General features: G+C 33.6%; 1 protein-coding gene across 11 annotated transcripts in view; it reads left to right on the forward strand.

Annotated features, from left to right (window-relative positions):
- Nucleotides 1-26,030, forward strand: part of LOC106086715 (RNA-binding protein Pasilla) — a 282,488-nt gene that overhangs the window by 241,100 nt on the left and 15,358 nt on the right. For 7 of the 11 annotated variants that reach the window (XM_013251497.2, XM_013251498.2, XM_059361891.1 and 4 more), the window contains one exon: nucleotides 22,410-22,472. The exons of 3 other annotated variants lie outside the window; for them this stretch is intronic. In XM_013251497.2, the coding sequence (XP_013106951.1) occupies nucleotides 22,410-22,472 (63 nt within the window). Of the gene's footprint in view, nucleotides 1-14,381; nucleotides 14,446-22,409; nucleotides 22,473-26,030 lie in introns of those variants that run through there. One more of the 11 variants, XM_013251500.2, reaches the window with a different exon arrangement.

A 26,030-nucleotide genomic window follows, 5' to 3' on the forward strand; every position in this document is an offset into this window, starting at 1 on the left:
ACTCACTGTTTCAAATTTCAGCGAAATCAGGTAATAAATAAAGCTTTTATTGACTTCAGACTCTTCATCGGGAGATCGGTCTATATGGCAGCTATATCTAAATATAGTTCTATCAGAACCATATTAAGGTCGGGTGTCAGGAGGCTAAAAATAACTCATTGTATCCAATTTTAGCGAAATCGGATAAAAAATAAAGCTTTTATGGGCTTTAGACCCTAAACCGGCATATCAGTCTATATGGCCGCTATATCTAAATATAGTCCGATCTAGACTATATTTGGGTTGGATATTAGGAGGCCCAAAACTGCGCGCTATTCCAAATTTCAGCGAAATCGGATAAAAAATAAAGTTTTTATTGTCTTCAGACCCTTTATCGGGAGATCGGTCTATATGGCAGCTATATCAAAACAAAATCCGATCTGGTACATATTTCGGCCAGATGTCTGGAGGCTTAAAATAACATAATGTTTCAAATTTCAGCGAAATCGGGTAATAAATAAAGCTTTTATGGGCATTAGACCCTTTATCAGGAGATCGGTCTATATGGCAGCTATATCAAAATATAGTCCCATCTGAACCATATTTGGGTCAGTTGTCGGGAAACCTTAAACTACTCACTGTTTCAAATTTCAGCAAAATCGGATGAAAAATAAAGATTTTGTATGGGCATTAGACCCGATATCGGAGAATCGGTCTATATAGCAGCTATATCTAAATATGGTCCGATTGGCCCATTCAGGAACTTAACCAGCATGCATCAAAAAGACGTATCTGTGCCAAATTTCAGCTCAATATCTCAATTTTTGAAGGCTGTGAAGTGATTACAACAGACGGACGGACAGACGGGCAGACACATGGACATCGTTAAATCGTCTTAGAATTTTACCAGGATCCGAAATATATATACTTTGTAGGGTCGGGAATTGATATTTCGGTGTGTTGCAAACGGAATGACTAAATCAATTTACCCCCTATCCTACGGTGGTGGGTATAAAAATAGAAGAAGAACAATATTTGCATCGACTTTTTCGGAAAAGGAAAATTGTACAATTTGTAAAGATTTTAGTTGTAGTTAAGTAAAGTCCCATTTGATATCATTTTTGTTAGAATAATTAACACAAAGCCCAGCTCAAAGTTTTAGCTACTACAGAGACATACATGTGTATCGATAGGCCCAGTTACCTGTAGGATCTAATACTGCAGGCAAATCACCTTATAGCTTGTAATAGTTATGTCCTAAATTTATTCATTTCTATTTAAAGCCTCAAAAACTCTTAAAATTAACTACCATTTGATAAAGACAGCTCATAAGAATCCCCTTATTATCAGGTGACAATCGTTTTTGTTGACCCCACAAATAAGGGGTTTTTTATATGCAATGAAACATCCTTGAATTTCCAATCTTATTCTATTCAGCCACCCCCTTTAAGCAAGAGGAAACAAAATGGAAAGAAAAAAAGGAAAACCTCAAGTTACCTTGAATAAATGAGGGTAAAAAAGATTATGTTCATAGCGAAAACAAACCAACCAAGGGTGAGAAAAGAAAATCAATTCGCTTTTACTTTTGCGAAAAATACAACAGGCAGCGTGAGAAACTAAGCCTTTGGGTCACCATCATGTAAAACCCTATAAAAACTTACCTTCATTTTAATAAAAACCATGTTAACCCATATACCTCGTTTTTCTTTCTCCTAGACTAGCAATTTTGAGACTTAAATACATACTATACGTGTCAATAGATACGAAAAAAAAAGAAAGACAAAACACATAGCTATATATATATATATATATTTACACACAGATACTAGTGAGTATTGCTCTTGTTTCTGTATTCCTTTGATGTAATGTTGTACAACTACCACTAGTATGGCTATGTTAGCTGGAACAACTATGATGGACAAGTTTGCAATAAATGAAAAAACAAAGAACAGAAAAAAAGGAAAAATCGCTAGTTTAAATAGATGGGTCCTAGCAGAGGCGTGGGGCCTAAAGGGAAGTTAAGGGAAAAATTATTTTTCGCTAAAAAATAACCATACATTTCTTATGAAGCAAAACTCTATATTCCTCCTGTTCCTAGCCACTAAGTCAAAAATGGAAATTGACATTAAAAATCAAACACATTTTTCAAAAATACCACAGCATATTTCCTATCCTTTTCACTATTAATAAATAATAATGACTTTTCAACGTAGATGGGTGCAGTAGGAATCAAGACAATGATGTAAATTTGAAAAAAAAATTATAGAACATTATTGTATTCAATAAATGTTTAAATTGAAGCAAATACATATTTACACCGATATTCACATAACTTTATGTAGATTTGAAATAGCTTTATTTGAGAGATTTCCTTTATAGAACTGTCAAATGAACCTATTTTTAGGTTTCATTAAGGTTTGTGAATATGGCTGTAAATTTTTGAATCCTTTCACCGGTATTCACAGTACTAGTTGTATTGTAGATATGAATTAGGCTATCTTGACAGATTACCTTCATAGAACTGTCAAATAAACCCATATCAAATCTACAATAAATTTTGTGAATACGGCCGTATATCATTCCATTACCAACCCAAAAAGTTTGTGTAACTAAACTTCAAAAAGTTGATGGGTGTTGTAGGAATTAAGATCTCTTGTTTCAGTGTGAGGGGACAAGGGCTAAAAGTGTTATTTAATAGCATCAAAATTTATTAAAAACACCAACTTTTTAAAGTTTTTATTGCAACATTCCTACTGTCCCTTTCTACGACCATAAAAAAGTGAAATGAGTATTGTATAATCATTATAAGGTGTTATCAATAATAAAATAGCATATCACAAATCTTTATCACCATTGATATAAAACACTAATTTTTAAAAGTAGATGGTAACAGTAGGAATTATGGCAGTATAGAAAGGGACATTAACTTGGACTATCAATTATTTAATTGTTCTAAGAATTTAATCTTTAACATTTTTCATATAAAATTCTTGCAAATAGATGGTTTCAGTGGATAATAAGAATTCAATTCTTCTTTAAAATGTAAATAGTCAATAAAACTACTCTTGAATATCTATATAAGTTGTGGAGGCCACCGTGGAGCAGCGGTTAGCATGTCCACCTATGAAGCCGAACACCTGGATTAAAATTCCGGCGTGAATATCAAATACATGGTCAGCGGTGGTTATCCCCTTACTGGCTACATTTGTAAGGTATCCTGCCATATTAAAACTTCTCTACCAAGTGATGTTGCTCGCCGTTCGGACTCGACTATAAAAAGGAGGAGCCTTATCATTGAGCTTAAACTTTAATCGGACCGCACTCATTGATATGAGAGAAGTATCCCCTGTTCCTTAATGGAATATTCAAGGGAAATTTAGTAGCATTGTAATTACCAATCCTTGTTACTATTTATATATAATACAGATTTTTGTTAGAAGATGAGTACAGTAGCAATGAAGAACATGATAAAAAATAAAAAGACAATGCATTGTTTCTTTGGTATGAGTATAAGTCCAGCTAAGGCAAAAACGGTTCTTCTTTGAAAATTCAAATAGCTTATGAAAAACCAAAATTTTCCTATTTAAGAGTTTTTAAGCAACATTCCTACTGTCCCTTTCTACTACATTGCTATAGTGTGAGTAATAATCAAATCATTATTCCTATTTTTTAAGTAGTATAACATCACATTACTTATCCTCATCACTTTCAATATAAAATAGTGATGCTTAAAGTAGATGGATACAGTAGGAATCAAAATATTTATGGTAATGTTAGCATCAATAAGTAAATTTTTAAAAACTAGAGAATCAGAAAATAAACTCATTGGGGGAATGTGATGATTCATTATTATAGTGCATATTACTTACTTTACTTTAATTGACTATGACAGACCATTTATTCCACACTAGCCGAACGTAGAATAACGTCCCAAGCGCCTCAATCTTCTGCGCTCATTTTATAATCTCTGACACCAAGTTTCGAGGTGTCTCCCACCACTTGATCTTTCCATGCGGCTTTTGGTCGTCCCGGTTTGCGTGTACCACTTTGTTTGCCTTCAAAAGACTTCTAAGACCTGCATTTTATATATTTTCATATCCAAAATTATTTTTCTAAGTAGATGGGTGCAGTAGGAATGAAGAAAATGGATTGAGATTCTGTACTACTTCTTTGAACATTTAAAGAGGTTATTTTGAAGGAAATTGTTGCTTAAATTTCCTTCAAAATTTTATTTTTCATGATTCCTTCTGTCCCCTACTACTACTACTACTACACTGAAAAAGCTGAAAGGCGTTTTGAATACCCAATATCACATATTTTGAATGATGTAACATCACATTTAAAATCCTTTAAACTATAAATAAATAACATTGATTTTTCCAAGTAGATGGGTACTGTAGGAATCAAGACGAGATGAAAACTAAGAGCAAAAAAATTGGTTTTTTTGGTAGAATATAACAAAAGATTATCAATACCAATTACTATTATCAAATAAAAATACATTAATTTTGGACGGGCCGGGCTGTGATTTCCCGCCATAATCCGGCGGAAATACACTATTTCTGAACCCGTAGCTGGTATATGGAAATATGGTTCGATAAAGGCGAAACATAGCACGGACGTCGAGGGTCTAACGTAGCTCACTCTTCCAAATTTCAGTGAAATTGGGTTATAAATAAGTCATTTATGGACGGTAAATCGAAAGATTGGTGTATATGGTAGCTATATCCATATATATTCTATAGCTCCATAAAATGTAGATGTCAAATAAAAACTCCCATACTAAATTACAGCAAAATCGCGTAATAAGTAATAATCTAATATAGCACATGGTATTAAAATTAGGGCAAAATCGGATAATAAATGTGGCTTCTATAGATCTGAGGCCTAAACCGTGAGATCGGTTTATAGGGGAGCTATATCAAGATATTGTCCTATCTGAACGATGGTCTTGAGACACTCACTGTGTCAAATTTCAGCGAAATCAGGCGATAAATTGGATTTCTACAGGTTTAAGACCTTAAATCGGGAGATCTGTCTATATGGGGACTACATCAAGATATTGTGCTATCTATTGATACGAATGTTGATGGTCAAAAGAAACTCATTTTGCCAAATTTCGGCGAAATCGCTTAAAAAAATGCTACTTCTATGGACCTTAGATCTTAAATCAGGAGATCCTATATGGAGGCCACCGCAGCGCAGAGGCTAGCATGTCTGCCTATGACGCTGAACGCCTGAGTTCGAATCCTGGCGAGACCATCAGAAAAAAAAATGAAATGAATATTTTGATATGTTACAAACGGAATGACAAAACCCATCCTTCGGTGGTGGGTATAAAAAGTGTTATTGATTTTGAATAGTAGAATGGTGCAGTAGGATTGAAGACAAATATGAAAACTCTTATGTGAGCATGAGGTTAGCATGTACGCCTATGGCGCTGAACGCCTGGATTCGAATCCTGGCGAGAGCATCAGAAAAAAATTGCAACAGTGCTTTTTCCCTCCTAATGCTGGTGACCTTTTGGGGGTGCTATGCCATGTAAAAACTTCTTCCTAAAGAGGTGTCACACTGCGGCGGGCCTTATTTGTTTTGTGCAACATTCCTACTGTCCCTTACTACTACTTTGAAAAATTTAAATTGGTTTTACATTTCATTACCATTCATTGCCACTACTTATATTATATTGATTTTTAAAAAGTAGGTGGGTGCAGTAGAAATGCGGACAGTGATGAATATGAAACAATTTACAAATCTCAAAAACTTATAGCTTAAGCTTAAACGTGTGGCTACTAAATATTTTTTAATTAAGTGTAAAATAGGCAATGGTGACGACAATTATGAAATTTACTTTAGAAAAATCGTTGGAAACTGGAGTTTATTTATTTGAGGAGAGAGTTTCGAATTATATTTATTTTTTGTTTGAGAATATTTTAATCTGTTTTTTTCTCAAAATATTATGAAACTAATTGAATTGTTTAACCATTTTCATGTAAATTGCCTTTTCAACCTTCTCTCCCTTAATCCGTTTATATCTACCGCTATTTGTTTTTGGCTTTTCTTTGTATGCGTTGTTAGCAGTTTTTTTTTTTCTTCAACTAGTATTTGTTTTCTTTCCCCATTTTTTTAGCCTCCTTCTTTTTTGCACTCATTAGACTAACTACTTCCTTCTCTGTTTGGTGTATTCTTGTTTCGTGTTTCCTGATTTTGTTTTTGTCTGGTGTTGTTTTTCGCTGCCAGTCTGGTTAGAGGGAAATGCAGGGTTTTTTTCCTTTTTTGTCATATTTTCCTGTCGAGGAAAAAATGAGGCTAAAGCCATACCTACGCATATACGCTTATACTAGTATTTAGGCAAAAAATAGACTGGAAAATTCATTGTCGTCAGAACCTTATTAAAATATATTAAAGCACTCATACGCCATAGTGGCGGGGTGTTGCAATTTAAAACGTGGCAGCAATAACAAGACTTGCTGCCAGCAATGGTCTATTGTCTTTTTTCACTTTTTGCTATTGTATAGTTTTAACAATTAAGGGGGAGAAGGGACAAAAATAAAATGCAAAATGCTTACAAGGGCGAATTCTAGTTTGAAGGGTGGTTGAAATTTTTAAACAGGTATTTTCATTTATCCTGAGCTTTGAGCAAAGAATTACCAAAATATCTGCTTTATGAATTGATATGGAGAAAGTGTGAAGTGCAAAGCGTTTTGAAGAATTTCATCTTCAAATAAATGTCTGCACACTCCATGTGTGCAGTTGTTGAATGCTGCAGTTTTAAAATCAAATATGTAGATAGTTTGAATAAAAACTGGATATTGTGAATATAGTACTACCAATCTTTTGAAATATGATACTTTTATGCATGTGTGGATTAATTAGGAGACACTTAAGAAATTCCCACGAACAGAATCAATATGAAAGTTATGGGACATGGCATGGATTTTAATGGTATAAACCATCAGAGTGTTTAGACTTTCCATATTTGTAATTGCTTTAGTTCCGCATTGAGGCAAATGAACCGATATTTGGAATGTTAGACCTTTTTAATCATATACGTGTACTAAAATTTCGAAATTTTGTATTCTGGTGTGTGCTAAGGTTTAGCTTGACACATGTTTTATATTTATGTGATCTAATTTTGGCATTAGTTTTTATTTTCTGTTTTTTTTTTTTATTTATCGAGGTATTTAAATTTTTTTTTAATTTAATATTGCAATTCTTGCAGAAATTCCTATTCTTACCAGATATCTTAAAGATTTTTTTCATTTCAAATAGTTTCATATAAAAACATTTTTTTTTTTTGGTTTTCTCTGAACTTAATATTTCAGTTCAGAGAAATTTCCCTCCCCCCATTGATTTATTGGTAGATTTATTTTCAAATCAATACAAACAAACACATTCATTTCTATTGAACTGATTTACACATTAGCGCCCTGATCATTGTGATTAGTTTACGGGCAGTCTACATGTTTCTCATAAGCGTGCATATGTATGCTACTTCTAAACATTTGCTATTTTTAAAATTAGAAAAAGAAAAAAAAAACTAAGCAAAATCTTCATTTAATACTACAGCGGTATTCAACAACCCAGCCAATCTATTCACACCTCCAATAGTCCATTGGATTATATTTGAAATATCCATTAGAGTGGTGGCAAACTGCTTTGAACCGGGTGGCTGAATTCTGTTTTATCTTGCATATATATTTCAAAACAAGACATTAATGCTACAAATCATGGTCTTTGACCATTTCGTTCATAAAGAGTACACGCAAAAAAAAAAAAAACTAGGAAATCTAATAAATTCTTAATATTTTTTAATAAATATTTGGAAAATGTTTTCTAATGTATTTTAAGTGCCAATAAAATATTCTTCAATTGATATTATCGTAATAAAACGACATTTTTACTATATGTACTTAGTAATAAAATTGCATAAATTCGTAAATATTTTTTTTTTTATATTAGAAAAAATTAGTTAGATTTAGTAATATACTGTACTTATATTTAGTAAATCTTTTTTTTTATTTTTAATAAAAATAATTTTCTGAATGTATATACGTATATGAGTGGGAAGAGTAGATTAGTTGTATGAGACTCATGATTTAATTTTATAAAATAAACACCCCATCTTATGAAAATAGAATCACAATTTTTAAGATTTATAATCCAAACAAATAATGAGACATGCCAATATTTCATGAAAATGAATAAAGTTTTAGATAATTTATTATTTATGTTTTTCTACTTGATTATGTAAATTAAAAAAAAATTATTGAAAAAGAAAATCATTTTATATTAACTTGGCAACAAGAAAACTATTCCAAAAAACTCGTTAAATTGGGCCACGTGCGGCCATAGCGACCTCTAGCGGCTCATGGAGTGAAATAGGGATGCTCATTTATATGAAAGCTGTAGCAGGTTATGGATTTTTTTAAATCATGCTTAGCCTGAATGTTCGGAGACAATTATTGCGACCTCTAGCGGCTCAAAAAGTTTAATGGGGAGATCGGTTTATATGAGGGCAACATCAGTTTATGGACTGATTTAGATAGTCCTTAGTCTGAATGTTGGAAGTTGTAATGCAACACCACGTGCACTTTTTCAGGCTAGCCGTACTATAATTGCGCGCTTAATCGGCTCAAGAAGTAAAATCGAGTAATATTTTTTATAGAAGCTTTACCAGTTGTGCGCACTAGCGGTTCAAACAAATTTCAGCTACATGGGATAATAATTGCGTTCTCTATATGCTCAAAACCGAAAGATCTGTTCATATGGCAGCTATATCAGGATATAGACATATTTGGACTATACTTGGTAAGGTTGTTGAAAATCATAACAAAAAACCGCATGCCAAATTGGGTAATATTCTGTCAAATTGGGTAATAATTGCTCCCTCTAGCGGCTGAAGAATTTAAATCGCGGGATCGGCTTATATGGGAACTATATAAGGTTATGGCCAGATTCGGAGCATACTTTGCTGGGAAGTTGAAAGTCAAAACAAAAATCTACGTGCCAAATTTCAAGCAAATAGGATAATAATTGCTTTCTCTAGTGGAGGAGAAGTCAACTCGGGAAATCGCTTTATATGGGAGCTATAGCAGGTTATATACAGATTTGGACCTCATTGGGCACGTTTATTGGAAAACACCACGTGCACTTTTTCAACCAAATCGTTTTGCGTTGCGCCCTCTAGCGGCTGAAGAAATCAAAACGAAAAATCTGTCGCAAAACATCACGTGTACAATTTCTGACAATTGGACTTATAATAATTGCACCATCTAGAGGCTGAAGAGCTCGACTTACTCGTATATGGGAGGAACACTTATTAGAAGCATTCATGCATGCAAAGTTTCAAGTGTCAAGGTTTTCTCCTTTGAAAGTTAGATCGCTTACGACTGACAGATGGAGATTGCTTAATCGATCCATAATGTCAAGACGATCAGCAATACGAGGGCTGCTGCATAAATTTCTGGCCTTATACTGAAAATACAAACTTTTATCATCAAAAATGGTTTTATTGTTTTTCAATGTATTCTCCACCATAGTATTTCCATTCGCTCAAACCAAGTGCCGAAGTACTTTTTCCACTCCGATTGAGGCACCTTCAAAACATGGTTTTTAAATGGTTCAATAGCATTGTCTGGCGACGAAAGTCTTTGACAACACAATTTTTCCTAATGAATGTAAATGAAAAAAGTTATTGGGCGCCAAGTCAGAGTTGTACGGTGGATGACTCCTCAATTCGACGTTTTGGCCGATCATAAATGCACTGGTTTGAGCCGAGCCACACATCGCTCGCTTTGACCTGGTGAACTTCTTCTCTTGTTAATTTTTCTAATTTCTCCGAAGACTTCAGGCAATCAAATTGTTCGACTGTTTAAGCAGAACAGTCGCCACATGACCAGAGTTGCCGAAGAAACAGGTGACCATTTGCTTCGAAGTGCTTCTACCACGAACAACTTTCGTTGGATTCGGCTGGTTGGATTTGGCTTTTGTTTCGGGTTCATATGCATAGATCCTCTATTCGCCACCTGTTGTCCTCTTATAAACGTCTTTTGAAACAACGCGATGGTTTTTTTTACATTTTTTGCACTAATCGAATAGAGGCTTTTTTTTGAACGATTGTCAAATTGTGCAGGATCCAACGAGAACAAACCTTTTTTTACGGCCAGATGTTCAGGCAATATTGACTGAATGCTGGTGGAAGAAATATCCAAGGATGACTCTATCTCACGGTATGTCACATGATGATGTTGCCCTATAAGTTCAAGGCATCAATGTTCTCTGGTGCAATGGTCGTTTCTGGACGACCTACTCCGAAATCGGTTTTTAGCTAGCGTCTGCCACAACTCAATTCATTAAACCAGTTTTGCACAGTGCTATAGGATGGTACCTCATCGCCATACAAAGATTAAAGTTGAACTTGTCGTTATAATCCACCCCGAAAATTGTGAAAATGGTGGTCCATGTTGCCTAGGCCATAAACTTATATAGCCGCCTTCGTATGTATAAACCTGGAGGACACCGCATCGCAAGGGCTAGTATGGCCGCCCTGTGTCGGAGAACTTCTAGATTCAAGTCCTAGAACATCAGAAAATAGTTTTCAGCGGCTGTTATCCCTTTCTTATGATGGCGACATTAGTGTGGTACTATGCCATGTAAAAACTTCTTCCTAAAGATGTGTCGCACTCTGACTCACCGTTCGTAGTCGGCTATAAACAGAAGCCATATTTAACTTGAATCGGCCAGCACTCATTGCTATGTAAGAAAATTGCCTCTGTTCCTTAATGGAATGCTCATGGGCAAATTTACCATTCAAATTTCATCCTAGGGTGAAGGGCATAAAATTAGTTTTGTTACTTTAAACATTTAGAATAAAGCCTAGTATAACTATGCCACATCAAGCTTTTAACCAAGATTGACTTTGTCAAAAACTTCCCTTACCGAAGGCAGCATGAAATTCAATCTGATGTTTTATACCTATATTGCCACTCATATAAAAAAAAAAACTTTAATTTTCAGCTAGAAAGCAATGAGCCATAAGCCATCAATTTCATAAGCATTAACATCAAACTTTGGCTTTGTTGAGTTTTCAACCTAAAAGTTCTTGGGATTATTTTTAAAGTTTTCTAACAGTGAATTGCCTATTTCATAACAAAGACTTAGTTACTTTGTTGCCCAAGAAAAGGAACTGCTGCGCTAAGTTTGTCCTTAAGTTTCTGGGGACTTTGTTACAAAAACACACAACAAAACTTTAAAGCAATAACAAAGGATGTTTTAACTTTACTCTCCTAGGGTTGGTGTTTTAAATATTTCTACGCCTTCTTAAGAATTTTTAAGTTGCTTACTGGGAAAAAAAGTTTTTTTTCCAATTTCTTTCATTTGTTGGATTCTTAGGGTAAAAAGAAAAAAAAAAACAAATAAAACGCAAATAATACAAAAAATGGAAAGCGGTCTTGGGATTGAAGAGGAACATTTAAATATCTTTCGCACCGAGAAGGACTTATTGTGGATATAGTACAAGTGCAGAATGGAAACCCATTTGTATTATCGGCATTTGTTTAAATTGTTTTTGTTAACTTTAATGAGAGAATTAGCAAAGTACTGTGGTTGATAAAAATGTATATACTAAAAAAACCTTAAAACTAAAAGAAATATTAAAACATTTATTATTATTTAAAATAAAAAATTAATAATAAAACCAAAAAAAAATTAAAAGAAAAACTTTAAAGACCAGTAAGGAAAGGCAAACTTCGGGCGGAGCTGACTAATAATACCCTACACCGCCGAGTATACGTAATACCTTTAATAGATAGCACTTATATCCAAATTCAATCAGACTTTAATTTTGCATACCTATTGAAATATCGAATAGAACTTTATACGATTTTCTTACGATGGTACGAAAATTGTGGCTTCTACAGCCTTAAAAGTCGAAACGCATTAAAGATGTATATGGGAGTTTTATTTAATCGATTTCGATAAAATTTTGCAAACGTATTGGGATGTCGATTAAACCATCTCATGAAAAATTTTGTGGAGATCGGACCAAAATTGTAGTTTCTACAGCCTTAAAAGGCCATATCGGATGAAAAATATATATGGGAGCTATATCTAAATCTGCACCGATTTTGATGAAATTTTGCCCACATATGCGGACGTTGAATAAAACACTCCATGCCAAATTTTGTAAAGATCGGACCAAAATTGTCCCTGCTGTCACCTTAAACGACCATATCGGATGAAAAATATATATGGGAGCTATATATAAATCTGATCCGATTATGATGAAATTTTGCACACATATGAGGGCGTTGAATAAAACGGCCCATGCCAAATTTTGTTAAGAGCGGACCAAAATTGTGGCTTCTAAAGCCTTAAAAGGCCATATCGGATGAAAGATATATATGGGAGCTTTATATAAATCTGATCCGATTATGATTAAATTTTGCACACATATTGGGACGTCACAAAAAGCACTTCGTGCCAAATTTTGTAAAGATCGGACCAAAATTGTGGCTTCTACAGCCTTAAAAGACCATATGGGATGAAAGATATATATGGGAGCTATATATAAATCTGAACCGATTTAGATGAAATTTTGCCCACATACTGGGACGTCACAAAAAACACTTCGTGTCAAATTTTATAAGGATCAGACTAAAAAAGGGCACATCGGATGAAAGATATATATGGAAACTATATCTAAATCTGGACCGATTTTCAATAGCGTTTGTTCTTGGACCAAAAAAGACACTTTTGCAAAATTTTGTGAAAATCAGTCAACAAATGCGACCTGTACCTTGATTACAAGAATAAATGGACAGACAAACAGGCGAACAGACGGGCATAGCTAAATCGAATCAGGAAGTGATTCTAAACCGATCCGTATACTTATCGATGGGTCTAGCTCTTCTCCTTTTTAGCGTTGCAAACAAATGTACAAATCTATCATACCCTGCACCACAGTAGTGGTGTGCAAATGCAAATTTTGTCCATGAACATTCCACAAAGGAACAGTAGCAAACTTCTCACATATCAATGAGTGCAGTCCGATTCAAGTTTTAAGCTCAATGGGTGCCTTCTTTTTATAGCCGAGTGCAAACGGCCGTGCTGCAGTGCGACACCTCTTGGGAGAGAGGTTTTTACATGGCATAGTTCCTCACAAATGTTGCCAGCTTTAGGAGGGGAAAACTACCGCTGAAAATTTTCTCTGATGATCTCTAATTTTGTTAAACCTTCTACAAATACTTCTAATATATTATAAACTAAGAAATTGATATTAGCAAAAAGGACAAAAAGCAAAATTTTGCTTTGTAATGCTTAGCCTAGGTTGTTTGCAAAATTGTACATTTTTTATTATTTGCTTCACCCTTAACCACTGTGGTTCCATGGCCACCATATGTCATTTAAGTTATCTAAAAGTTTCATTTTCACAAAAACAATTGCGTTTGCTTTTGGTTTTCCCCCTAATGATCTGTTTTAAATTTATGGCAATTCTAAATTCCCTTTTTATTTTCTTCAGGGTTTGTTGTTGTGTAGAATGGTATGGTATGGTATCAGCCGTTTTCTATTTTAGTGATTTTCAATTTGTTTTGCTTTACTCGGCATTTTGCGATGGTGGGTAGAAGAAGCCTGACTGCCTGCCTGCCAAATAGCTAGCAAGCCAACGATGTCGTTTAGTTTGTCTTCTTCATGAGTCAATTTGTTTTTTTTTTTGAAATCATTTGAGATACTGGGTGGCAATGGTGTTGGTACTGTTGGCGATGATAGAAGTGTTGCTATTTCCAAGTGCCTACAGTACTGCATAGAATGTGTGAGAAAACAGCAGCAATGTCACTACGAAACAGCAACTTTTGTGACAAAAAAAAAAAAAAAACATACAACAAAAAAAATCATACTACGCCCCTTACAAAACAGTATCCCTCCGTTCGTGTGTCTGTCCATCAGTCCATCTGAAACATCTATGCATTCAAGCAATCATATGAGTTCTACTCATACCCTAGGGTATACAAGCAAATGTGGGCTATCACAGCAGCTACATGTGCATTATTTGTAAAGTTGATTTTGTTTGTATGTGTTTTTTTACACAATATCCACCGCACCTCATTTTATGTGTTTGTGTGCTTTTTACAAAAACTAAAAAAAAAACAAAAAACAAAATAAGGAAAAACATATATACCAGCCATACGAATTTAGTTCACCGAGTATTTTTCTAATTAAAGCCTCTAAACAACGCGCGAGTAAGCAAAAAAAAAATGAAAAGAAAAGAAGAAACGAGCAAAAAATTTACAACGCTAATACTTTTTTAGATGCATATTTTTGAAGGACACTTTAAAATAGTATAGATGTACATAAATAACTAAGTATGTATTAATGTGGATGGAATGTACATGCAACCAAACACCTTTAAATTGTACAAGAGTATGGACTTTTTAAACACAAAAAGAAAATATTACAATGAATTGGGTAAACATTTTTTTTTTTTTTTTGAAACATGATTTCTTTGCTTTGGAAACATGTTTTTAAGTATTCTAATCTTTTATAACTTAAGAAAAATCTAGAATAAATAATCCTGTTTAAGCATATGCTAACGCGTAATTTGTATTAAATGGCTGATTCTATAGAAAATATTAAGTTTGAATTTTTTTTTTCTTCTTGCTGCGTCATCCGTTTTGTCTATGGGCCTAGCAAATTATTTTTTTACGTTTTATTTTTAAATTCTCACAAACTTATATCAGTATTGAAAATTTCAAACTGGTATACAAAGGAGTAAGATAAAAAATTATAAAATCTCTTAAATTTCTTAATAAAATGATTACCGAAAATTTTATTACACTTCAATACGAATTGATATGAGCATGAGTTAAACATGAATGGTTCACTATTAGTACGCAGTTCTTATACATTTTCATTGCTTCTATGTGTACATTCGTTTTCGGCAAGAAACTAACTGTCTTTTGATTTTATTCAATGACATATATTTCCTTAAGTATATTACCCTAATACGAATTGATATATGGTTACTTAAAAAGGGTAATCAGCGTTTAAAGCTGAATTTCCGAAAAACGTGTATGGCTTCCATGTGTGCAGTCTATTGCCGTAGAATATTGAATTTTTCTTAACAATTTCATCGATTTTTTTGTTGTTGTAAAAATTAGGTTTCGTTGGGTAAATACATGACAAACGAAAGTAAATGATACATCAATAATAATAAAATTGTTTATATGGGAGTTATATCAGGACCTATTTAGACCATACTTGTAGGTCATAGAAAAGGTCATTGTGCAAAATCGATTTATAAAGGGGCTTTATCAAGTTTACTCGGTTTATAAAGGGGATGTATTAGGTAAGCATATTCAGACCATACTTTCCGTGACAAGTATGGTACATATGCGGTGGCCTCCAGTGGGTTTCACTTGGCCACCTTATATCCGAACCGAGTATGGTCCACATCGGACCATATTTAGATATAGCTGCCATATAGACTGATCGACTGAATTATGGTTTTAAGCACACAAAAGAATATGATGGAAATCGAACCATATTTTTATATAGCAGTCATATAGATTAAACTTCCCAGCGAGAAAAGGCGGCAACTGCGAGGTGTGATATCATTCCTTGTTTTGCATCTGCAAGGCCTGGTCTCCCTATTCATTTTAATCTTTTTAACATTGAGTGACATTGCCAGGTTAGTACTTCCCTTTTACGGTAAATACATGACCTTAAGAAGGACAGAATTACTGCTTGGAACTTGTGTCCCATATATATTATGGGGTACTTGGAAGATAATCATAATGACGGTTAAGGCATCCCTTGTCAAACTTTTAGAAGTTACATGGTAGTCCTCTTGGAAGCTTCATTTTAGAAGGCATAGGGTCCTTCCTGAGTTTAAGTAGGCCCACTGCGTTCCGATTTTGAGTCTCAAGTCCCTTGACATACATACTAAATGTGACTCAGATAGGAAAATATTAAGATAATGCCGTAATATTGACCCATTTTCCGATTTAGGGTATTTATCCCTTAAATAGTGGATTTATTGCCAGATTTCGCTGAAACTGTGACTTGTATAAGGCTGGTCGACATCTGAATTAAAAATGATCAAGATTTTCTAACTAACTCACTTGTTTATATTTCAATGATCTAAAAACTATGTTTCCTTAGGATTAATTATTGTTTGGGTTCGAAATGGTAAATGGATAAAATAAACGGGATTAAATGTGGCTGAGATCAGAAAATGCTTACATATCGCTGTCATGTAGACCCATTTTCCGATTTAGGGTCTTAATCCCCTAAAAAGTGGATTTATTTTCCGATTTCGCTGAAACTGCGACTTGTGTAAAGCTGTTCGGCACCTAAATCAAATATATCTAGATTCTCTAAGTAAATCGCTTGTTTATATTTCAATGATCAAAAAACTTTGTGTTTTTGGGGTTTATTATTGTTCGGGTTCGAATTGGTAAATGGATGAAGTAATCTGGGTTAGGGAACTATTAAAGCCCAGTTCCTGAAGATTTTAAAGGCTTTAATGTGTGCAATAGGTTCCCACAGAAAACTTGTTAAAATTTTTCAACACTGTATTTCTATTCAATGATGTATTTCTTACAGAAAAAATCTTCGATTATTAAGCTCGATTCGAAAGAGAAATAAAGCGAGAAAATTATGAAATGAATAAACTGCTTAACAGGCAGAAATACTTGACTAGCGACAGAGTCCGACCGGGTTTCGAAACTGGGCACTCGGAGCAACAGCGACAGCCGTTGAATGGTGAATATGGTTTAATAAAGGACTTATTCACTAAGGACGAAACGCATCCCACAGTGGTTGGTGTACTATGATCTCTGGATTTCCTTTTTCATTGGAAAAAATTTTTAACCTTAAGCTCGTCTCAAAAGAGAAAAAAAAAATCAAAAGATATTTTTTCTAACTTTTAATATAATATTTGGGTTTTTACTTTATTCTATTATCAAAATTGTACTTCAATACAATTTAACATATCGTGGAAATATTCAGGACAACTTTCTTTAACTGTAGGTTTCTGATTTCTTCGGAAATTTTGGATTCTAATATCAGAAGCTTCTTTTACAACCATATCATTAAAAATTTTTCTTCAAAATGCAAAAAACTATATTCTACGGCATCATAAACCTGCCGCTAAACCTGTCTCTGCTATTATGGGTAATTTTCTATGCCCCTTGATTTGTTGTTGAACGTTTTGTTTTGTTCTACAAGTCTTTTCTTCTTTTCATTTTTGTTTCCCCCCATTCTATTCTCTACGTATACAATTAATGTCACAAGGTTGTACATCGTGTATGTATGTGCATAGGAATGTTTCAACGTTTGTACTACATACAGAACAATTTTTTTGTATTATTATTTATTGATGCGTTGGTATGTTGAAATATACTTGTTTGTTCATGTGTTTAAGATCCCATGTGTCTATGATTGTATTCTCGTTTTTTTTTTTTTTAATAAAACAAAAATATTGTACTATATTGCTGCTATCTGCTGCTGCCATTGCTGCTCCTCTCTAGGCCTTAGAGGGTTTTTGCGTTTTTCTCCTTCTCTGAATTTCCATGTCTGTTCATGGTACTAGCTGTTCTAGTTGTGAATGTCTTTTTCTATTTTCACATATAAAGTACTCATCTATTGATGTGGACTCTCATACATGCACACACTCAGACAAGTAGGAACTTATATGAATTTTACTTTTCTAGGGGTGATGATGATTAGTATTTTTTTTTTTATTATTGCTTTTGCCTAGAATGATGTGTGATTTTATTTGTAGTTTATTGGTGTGTGCGCTCGTGCTTATGTCAACAGTCGGTAACGTTTAATCAGGTGCATATATTGTGTTTTTTTTTGTTACTTCTCTAGTATGAAAAGCGCGCACTGTATAAAATCGTCTGTCATCGTTGCATGCTTGCTTGTGTATAAAATGACAATGACAACGCCATCAAACCATTTGAGCAGCTGAGCACAAATTGCCATTGTTTGCCACTCAAAATGTTGCTGATTTTTCCATATCATATCAGTGCAGTGAAAGCAGAACTCTGAACAATATATAGAATAATGATAATAATAGCTACAGCAACAATAATATAACCAACCACAATGACAATATTTTGTAGCTACCTAGCCTGAGAAGAAGAAGAAGAGAAGAAGAAAAGCTTACGTAATAGAATAGAGTCTCAACATTCCACATTTGACACAATTATTAATTGAACATAGAGGTTATATGTGTGTGTGTGCCTATTTGATGGGACTTCAAGATTTTTATGGGTATAGATGTCAATACTCATAGCTCTTTTGCCAGTCTGGTTGGCCCTTGTCCTCTTTAGCTCTCACTTTCTCACCCCTTGTAAAGGTTTTAATTACCACTCAACTACAAATACAGTTTCAAATGATGTTCGATTTGTCCCTCTTTCCTCTCTTTCTCTTCACTATCAATCTTGATTTAGGGGGATTTCTATGTATATTGCTTAGTGTGTTTACTACTACTCAATAATGGTTAATAAATCTATGTAGGCCTATTAGGAAAATTGCATTTTCATAACATTTCAAAGTCTAATTAATGTTGTTGGTATATATATATACAATTCTTTTTCAAAATCAATATGTAACATATGTTCGTTCTTAATTAATTTTCTATGTTTTCATTATCATCATAATGAGAGAGCTTTTTATCATATGTGGTAGTATTTTATTTTTCCTTGTTCTTCTATCCGCTTCTTATTAATGATTTGTTTTTAGTTTATGTTTCTTTGATTGTCATCTTTCTTTCTACTACATACATACATATACATATCTACATTGATTAGAAGCATCACAATTGAAATGCATATTGGATATTATTTATGATCTTTATTAAAAAAATTTGACAAACAAAATTTGAATGTTTCATTTTATGAATTATGTTATTGATTTTCAGACTCAAATCATCAGCCATAAAAATGCCAAGATTTTCACATTATTAAATTTGTGTTTATTAATTAGCACAATATTTAAAATTTATGTCATTTCAATAACATTGAATCAATTCGTATATGAAGTTGAGGAAATATGTCATTTCAATAACATTGAATCAATTCGTATATGAAGTTGAGGAAAAACTCTAGAAGACTGAAAGAAAGATAAATAAGTGAAGTAAGAAGAAATGAATTAGTGACGGATTGTAAAGAAAAGTTGTTCATATATATATATACATAAGTATAGTAAATATCATAATTTATCAACGTTCTAAGTATGATAAGTTTCAAATCATAGAATATTAATGTATCCGAAATATATGTGTTAAGTGTTGACTCTGCACTTCCGAAGAAATAACATATATTATTGCATCGGGACAAATTTTTAATAATTGAGAAGCTTAAGTAATTTTATCATAACATGAAAAGCCTTAAGATAGAGTAACATACCCCGCGCAGTACTTATTAGTACTAAAAAAAAAAACCAAAAAAGATAGGTTTGTACTGTATCAGTTACACAACAAATGCAAGCACGCATCTGACTGAATAAGCAATCAATTCTCAACTTTGAACGGATTTCAGGGCGTACAACATATGACTTGAATATGTTTACTGTTCAAAAATTATTTTGCAGTTCGTAAATTAGAGAAATTCTTTTATGACTTTAATATTAAACCACATTATTGAAAACTTGCATAGAAATTAATTTTGGAAATGACATAAATAAGCAAAAGGCGCATAGTATGTAACTTAACCCATTGAACGCTTGTGAGCACATTTGATTGCTTAAGCACGCAAAAGTGCTGCGCGTGGTATATAACTCCAGCTTTATGAAAAGGATTGTAAAGATATTTTACATCATCCAATTAAGGAATGGTTGCTGTAGCTGTATCAATTCAGAATTGGTTTCACAACATTGCAAACTTCTCACATATCAATGAGTGCAGTAAGATTCAAGTTTAAGCACAATGAAAAGGGGCCTCCTTTTTATAGTCGAGTCCGAACGGCATGCCGCTGTGCGACTCTTCTTTGGAGCGAAGTTTTACATGGCATAGTACCTCACAAATTTTGCCACCATTAGGAGGGGAAACCACTTTTTTCTGATGGTCTCGCCAGGATTCGAACCCAGGGGTTCAGCGTCATAGGTGAAGATGCTAACCTCTGCGCTACGGTGGCCTTTCACTCCATTATAGCCTCAAAATTGTAGAGATACTGTATATGAAATGTTTTGAATAATAACAAGTTGCTATTCCTTGGAGCTTTTTAACAGAATTCAAGTTTCAATCGATTTACGGAGATCTTAGGATTTTATACTCTTTGTGACATACTTCTGGATACTGTACGTACGACAACGAAATGGGATGACGAAAATCTGTTCTTAACTGGTCAAATGTCAAATCAAATGAAAGATCGATTTTTAAACGTAAATTCGTCTAAATCAGAATTTTGAACTCTCAAAAGAACATAGAAAGTCTAAAACTGAAGTTGCTCTTTCAGCAAAAGGTAGAGGTACCCACAGATACACAAGTGCCTTTGAAAGGGCACATTGAACTTCAAATCAAATACGAAAGGGTAGAAAAAGCTAATTTTTCCCTATGCCCCTAAAGAGGGCTATTGGAATGCCTATATATGGCTGTATATTGCTGTATATTGGTGTTGTTGTATCTTTAATACCATTTATAGATAAAATTTACCTACAGTTATGTCTTCTTCCTTTGGGAGTAGAGTATGTTCAACTCCAACATTTTGGAATGGACAAGAAAGGCGACTCTAGCCCTAAAATACCTGCAATAGGGCTATTGTCAAACGTTGAAAATTTTAAACGCGTGTCTATGGTGTTGTTGTCTTGTGGATGGCACTTCAAAAATCCATCTACTGTTAAGGATTCAGTGCATTACAGCTGCACTGAAGACGACATGATGCACTGAATTTTATACTGTACTTCATACTACAGTTGTCAGACTTATGCAGTATGGTAATTTGGACGGGTGGACAGTAAGTTAGTTAACTAATTGTTCATTACTCAGCCAAATCCAAAGGATGGCTAGTCTGTCTAATGTACTGAATTTTATCTTACACTAAATACTACAGTTGTCAGACTTGTTATGCAATATGGTATTGTGATGAGATGGGCAGCACTTCAAATATCTATCTGCAAATACAAATGCAAACTTTAGAAGTACATAAAATTATGTTCTTTTAGAATAACTTCCAATTTATTTTACTGGGTTGACAAGTTTAAGGCTTCTTAAAAGCTATCTGATTGGGATGAAACGATGGTAGCTTAAGGTTATGTTATTTTTGTTGTTTCTTTAATATAACAATGGAGTCTGATTGCAAACTGTGTTTAACAGTTTTAACGGTAAATTTTTAAGGATTTCATACTATGATGAAGAGTTGCATATTTTGATCCATAAGAATTACAACTTTTTAAAAAGTGGTAATTTATTATTTCTGAACACTTTTATGTGAACACTGTGAATTGGGTCAATCTCACCTTCAACATTAAATTCTTTCTGTATAAAAATACCTTAATGAAATTTTTATACATATCTAATATATCGTTTTTATTTAGAAAACCCCTAAGGTGATATCACATTTTATAATACTTCGTTATAAAAACATCATTACCTTTGTGCTGCAGTGTTCTTTAGCCATCAATAAAAATGATAGACATTAAAGAGATACGTGTAGCAAGATGTCATAAAAAATTCACTTCCACACCTTATAACATCAACAATAACACCTGTTTTCGAAATAGATTACCATGTGACATCATGCCATATTAAGTATATAAAAATGATTTTTCCGATTCATAAAGATCATAGTCGTATTAAAGTTAAGGTCATGGGGTAATATAATCATATAAGCATCAAACTGTTACTTCAACTAATAAAAATAAAATAATGAATAAAGCAATTCAAGTTCATAACATAAAAATAAAAACTTACTCAAGTTTCCCCTTTAAGTTGACAGCCGGTTTGCGCTACTGTTTTAGGTGTTAATCTGCAAATATTGTTTATGACATAAATATCCTCTATCATATACATTCAATTGTGATGTTTCTATTCATTTCTATATAGTCCATAAGCTATAAATAAACATATATACTTTTTTAAATATAGAATATATTAGAAAAAAAGACATGTTCCAACAATAACTAATTTGTTTATTTCTTTTTTCTCTCTTTCTCTTCCCCACCCCCAACTCTGTTTCCTATATCTCCCGCCAAAACACAACTGAATCTCTATTTCCATAATCGAACATACACGCACTCACACATCAAACGTGGCATTTTGTTTGCAATCATAAAAAAAATTAAAAAAAAAAAAAAAATTCACACATATTCATACATATGATATCTTGTGTTGAACTATGTACAATGTACTCTATTATGCTGCTGCTGTTGTTGTGGGTCGTCGTCTTCGCCGTCTCCCTCCTGTCTGTTTTTTGTTCTATTTCTAGGTGAGTCTGTTTGTTCTGGAATAGAGGTCGAAATTGAAAATAATAACAATCTCTATCATTATGGTAAGCTTAATCATTGTTTCATTAAATGTCATTATAAATCATAAAAACAATATACATATACATACATTTTTAACAATTTTGCAGCATACATTGTATATATTCAGCAAGCCAAAATGTTTTAATCCAGGCCATGACTTTTACTTCTCAAAATTATAGAATGACATTATTTTTTTAATTTTTTTTTTTTCAAAATATAATACTTTTCTTATCATTATAGGTTGTTAATGTTTAAAAGAGATTTAATTTTCTTTGAATTTTGTTTGTAGCTGATTTAACTCATTTGGGCTTGATGATTCATCCATATATTAATACATACTACATATATCTCTTTTTTTTTTGTTTTTACCATTTTTTTTTTGTTGATGTTCTTTCATTTTGTTTTATGTCCACATTATAACATTATATTACTCATAATAAAAAAAAAAAAACAAAAAGAAAAAAAAAAACATTATCCAAGTTAAATTTTGTGTCTGTTAGACAAAAGATATCTTGAATGAAATAGAATATACAATTTTCTTTTATCAACAAATCCATCAAGTTCAACATTTTGTACTAAATGAAAATTGAAAATGCTTTTAATAGGCAAAATATGTAACTAAAAAACTAACCCAAAAAAGGGTGATGGTAGAAAATTCGAAATACCTTGGTCACAATGTCGGCCTGCAGGCTAGCCTAGAGAACATTTAGTTCTGTGTATTACAGAAGATACTTTTCTGCAGCGACAGACGATTACCCACTTCTAAGATGGGCTCCCTACCAACTTTGCAACCTGAGCGCCTAATATAAATAAACTTTCCTATAAAGATTTCATTAAAGAACAGGGGATATTTCTCTCATATCAATGAGCGCTGTGTGAAAAAGTTTTAAGTTTAATAATAAGGAACAAGAACTGGGAAACCATCGATAATCGTAACATTCGATATTTTCGATAGTTTAATTAATAAATATCGATACTATCGTTAATTTTCAATCACCTATATTTCAAACGGAAATGAGAAGTAAAAATCAGGAGATCAATTTACATGGAAGCAATATCAATGCTTTTAAGCGCTTTAGTGTTTCTCAAACATCCCATTGCGGAGCAAATTAGAGGGAATCTAACTCAATCAATCACTCAATCAATTGAGTGCCGCTCGTTTCAAAATAAAGCTCAATGATAGGGAGACCTCCTGTTTTATGCCGAGTCCGAACGGCGTGTCACAGAAAAGTAACACCTCTTGGTTGAGAAGTTGTACATGGCTGAAATACTCACAAATGTTGCCAGAATTTGGTGAGGGGATAACCACCGCTGAAAATTGTTTAAAGGTGTTCTCGCTGGCAGGATTTGAACCCGGGCGTTTAGGCAGGATAGGCGGGCATGGTAACCTATGCACCATATCCATATCCATGCACAGACCAAATAAATCCAAAATAAATAAAGTCAGTTGGAAGTCATGAGAGAAATCATTGTATAAAATGTTAGCCTAATCGGATGAAAATTGCGTCCTCTATTGGAGTAATGTATCCTAAAGGATGCACTCAATGTGGTATTGCTTATTTTTGTTTAAATTTGCAAAAAAATTAACTTTTGCCATAGTATACATCGGAAAAATATTAATTGAAATTCAGTCAAAAAATTAAGTATTGATAGTGCCATCGAAATATTGCCAGCTCTTTAAGGAACTTCCTTTTTAATTTTTATTTTATGTCCGAATGGCATTCTTCATAGCGTCATCTTTGGCAGAAAAGTTTTAGCCTGTATGGATGTCTCAAAAATGTCGCTAGCATTAGTAAGGGCATAACCATCGCTGAAAAAATATTCTGATGCTCAAGCTTGGATTTGAAAGCAGGCATTCGGCGCCATAGGCGGAAATGCGAACCTTTGCGCAACTGGAATTTCTGTCTAACTTTTTTCGACTTTGTGCATGAAAGTTACATAAATCTTCATTTTAGACAAATGGTCCCAATAGAAGAAATATTCTTCATCAAATTTCACTAGAAGTTTCAAAATAGAATATACATGCAAATAGAATTTTTTATAAAAATTGCGCCCTCTATAGGAGTAATGTATCTTAAAGGATGCATTCAATGTGGTATTGCTTATTTTTATTTAATTTTCCAAAAAAAAAACAATGATATTCAGTCAAAAAATATAATAACGTTCATATCGATTGTGCCATCGATATTTTGCCAGCGGTGGTCATCCCCTCCCAATTCTGGCGACATTTGTGAGGTACTTTGCCTTGTAATAACTTCTCCCAAAAGAGGTGTCGCTCTGCGGCACGCCGTTCGGACTCGGGTATAAAAGGGAGGTTCCTTATCATTGAGCTTAAAAATTAATCGGACAGCACTTAATGATTTGTGAGAAGTTTGCCCCAGTTCCTTAATGAAATGTTTATGGCCAAATTTGCATTTTACCCACCCATTAGAGATTAATTACCCTTTGTTCCCTACAAGACCTTATAATATAAAAAAATTTTCAAGAGATTTCATTCAATATGTATTATACAATAGTTGCTTATAGATGTCACCAACCAAATTTTTTCGATGTTGGTCTTTATGGTCTTTTTGTTATGGGGAGAAATAATTGAATGCACCAACAACTGACCATTGAAGGTTCTAACATATAAGATAGAAAGTTCTGGCTTCTTAACTAAGGAAACTCTTTTTAACTGGCTTTTTGCGCCATTTAAATCTCCATTAGAAGTAGTTCAATCCTATTTCATCAGAACAAATGAAAGTTTGTTTCGAACATTAACGAATTGCTATTTCTTAATTCTGTGCTGAAAACTGAATGCAAGTTCCGTTCGCTATAAGAATACGCTAATAAGAAGTGTATCAGTATTCTCAGATACATTAAAAGCTCTCCGTATTGCAACGAAGTGGAACCATCAAAATAACCGTGTTTTAGATCAGAGATTAAAGAACAAAAACAATTATTAATAGCTTTATTGTTTTTCAAAATATTCTCCATTAAGATCTTTAAACTTTTGCATGCGTTTGAACCAATTGTCGAAGCACTTTCTCCACTCTGATTGAGGTATCTCCAAAACATGCATTCCGAACGCATCCATCGCTTCTTCAGGTGTTGAAAAACGTTGATCACTCATTTTATTTCCTGATTTCTTGGAAGACAATTGGCAAACAAATGGTTGTGTACCACTCAAAATTGACTGTTCTGAATTGTTCTAGTGATAAGATTGCGACATGTCCCGTTTTTCCGAAAAAACAGGCGATCATTTGCTTGGAAGTGGTTCGTGCGCGAGCAACTTTTGTTGGATTTGGCTCATCTTGAAACTTCTTAACAGTCGACTGCTGTTTACTTTCAGTCTCATATGCGTAAATCCACGATTCATCACCTGTCACGATGTCATAGAGATGCTTCGAAGCACCGTGATCGTATTTTTGTAGCATTTCTTTCGACGAATCTACACGTGGCTTTTTTTGAGCGATTGACAAATTGTGTGGGACTCAAGGCGAATACATCTTTTTGAGGGTCAAATGTTCATGCAATATTAAATGTATGCTGTCTCAATCTCACGATAGGTAACATGATGTCCTCGGTTGAATTCACCATAC

Source organism: Stomoxys calcitrans, chromosome 2 (genome assembly GCF_963082655.1).
Source record: "Stomoxys calcitrans chromosome 2, idStoCalc2.1, whole genome shotgun sequence".
In the NCBI taxonomy this organism is placed as follows: Eukaryota; Metazoa; Arthropoda; class Insecta; order Diptera; family Muscidae; genus Stomoxys; species Stomoxys calcitrans.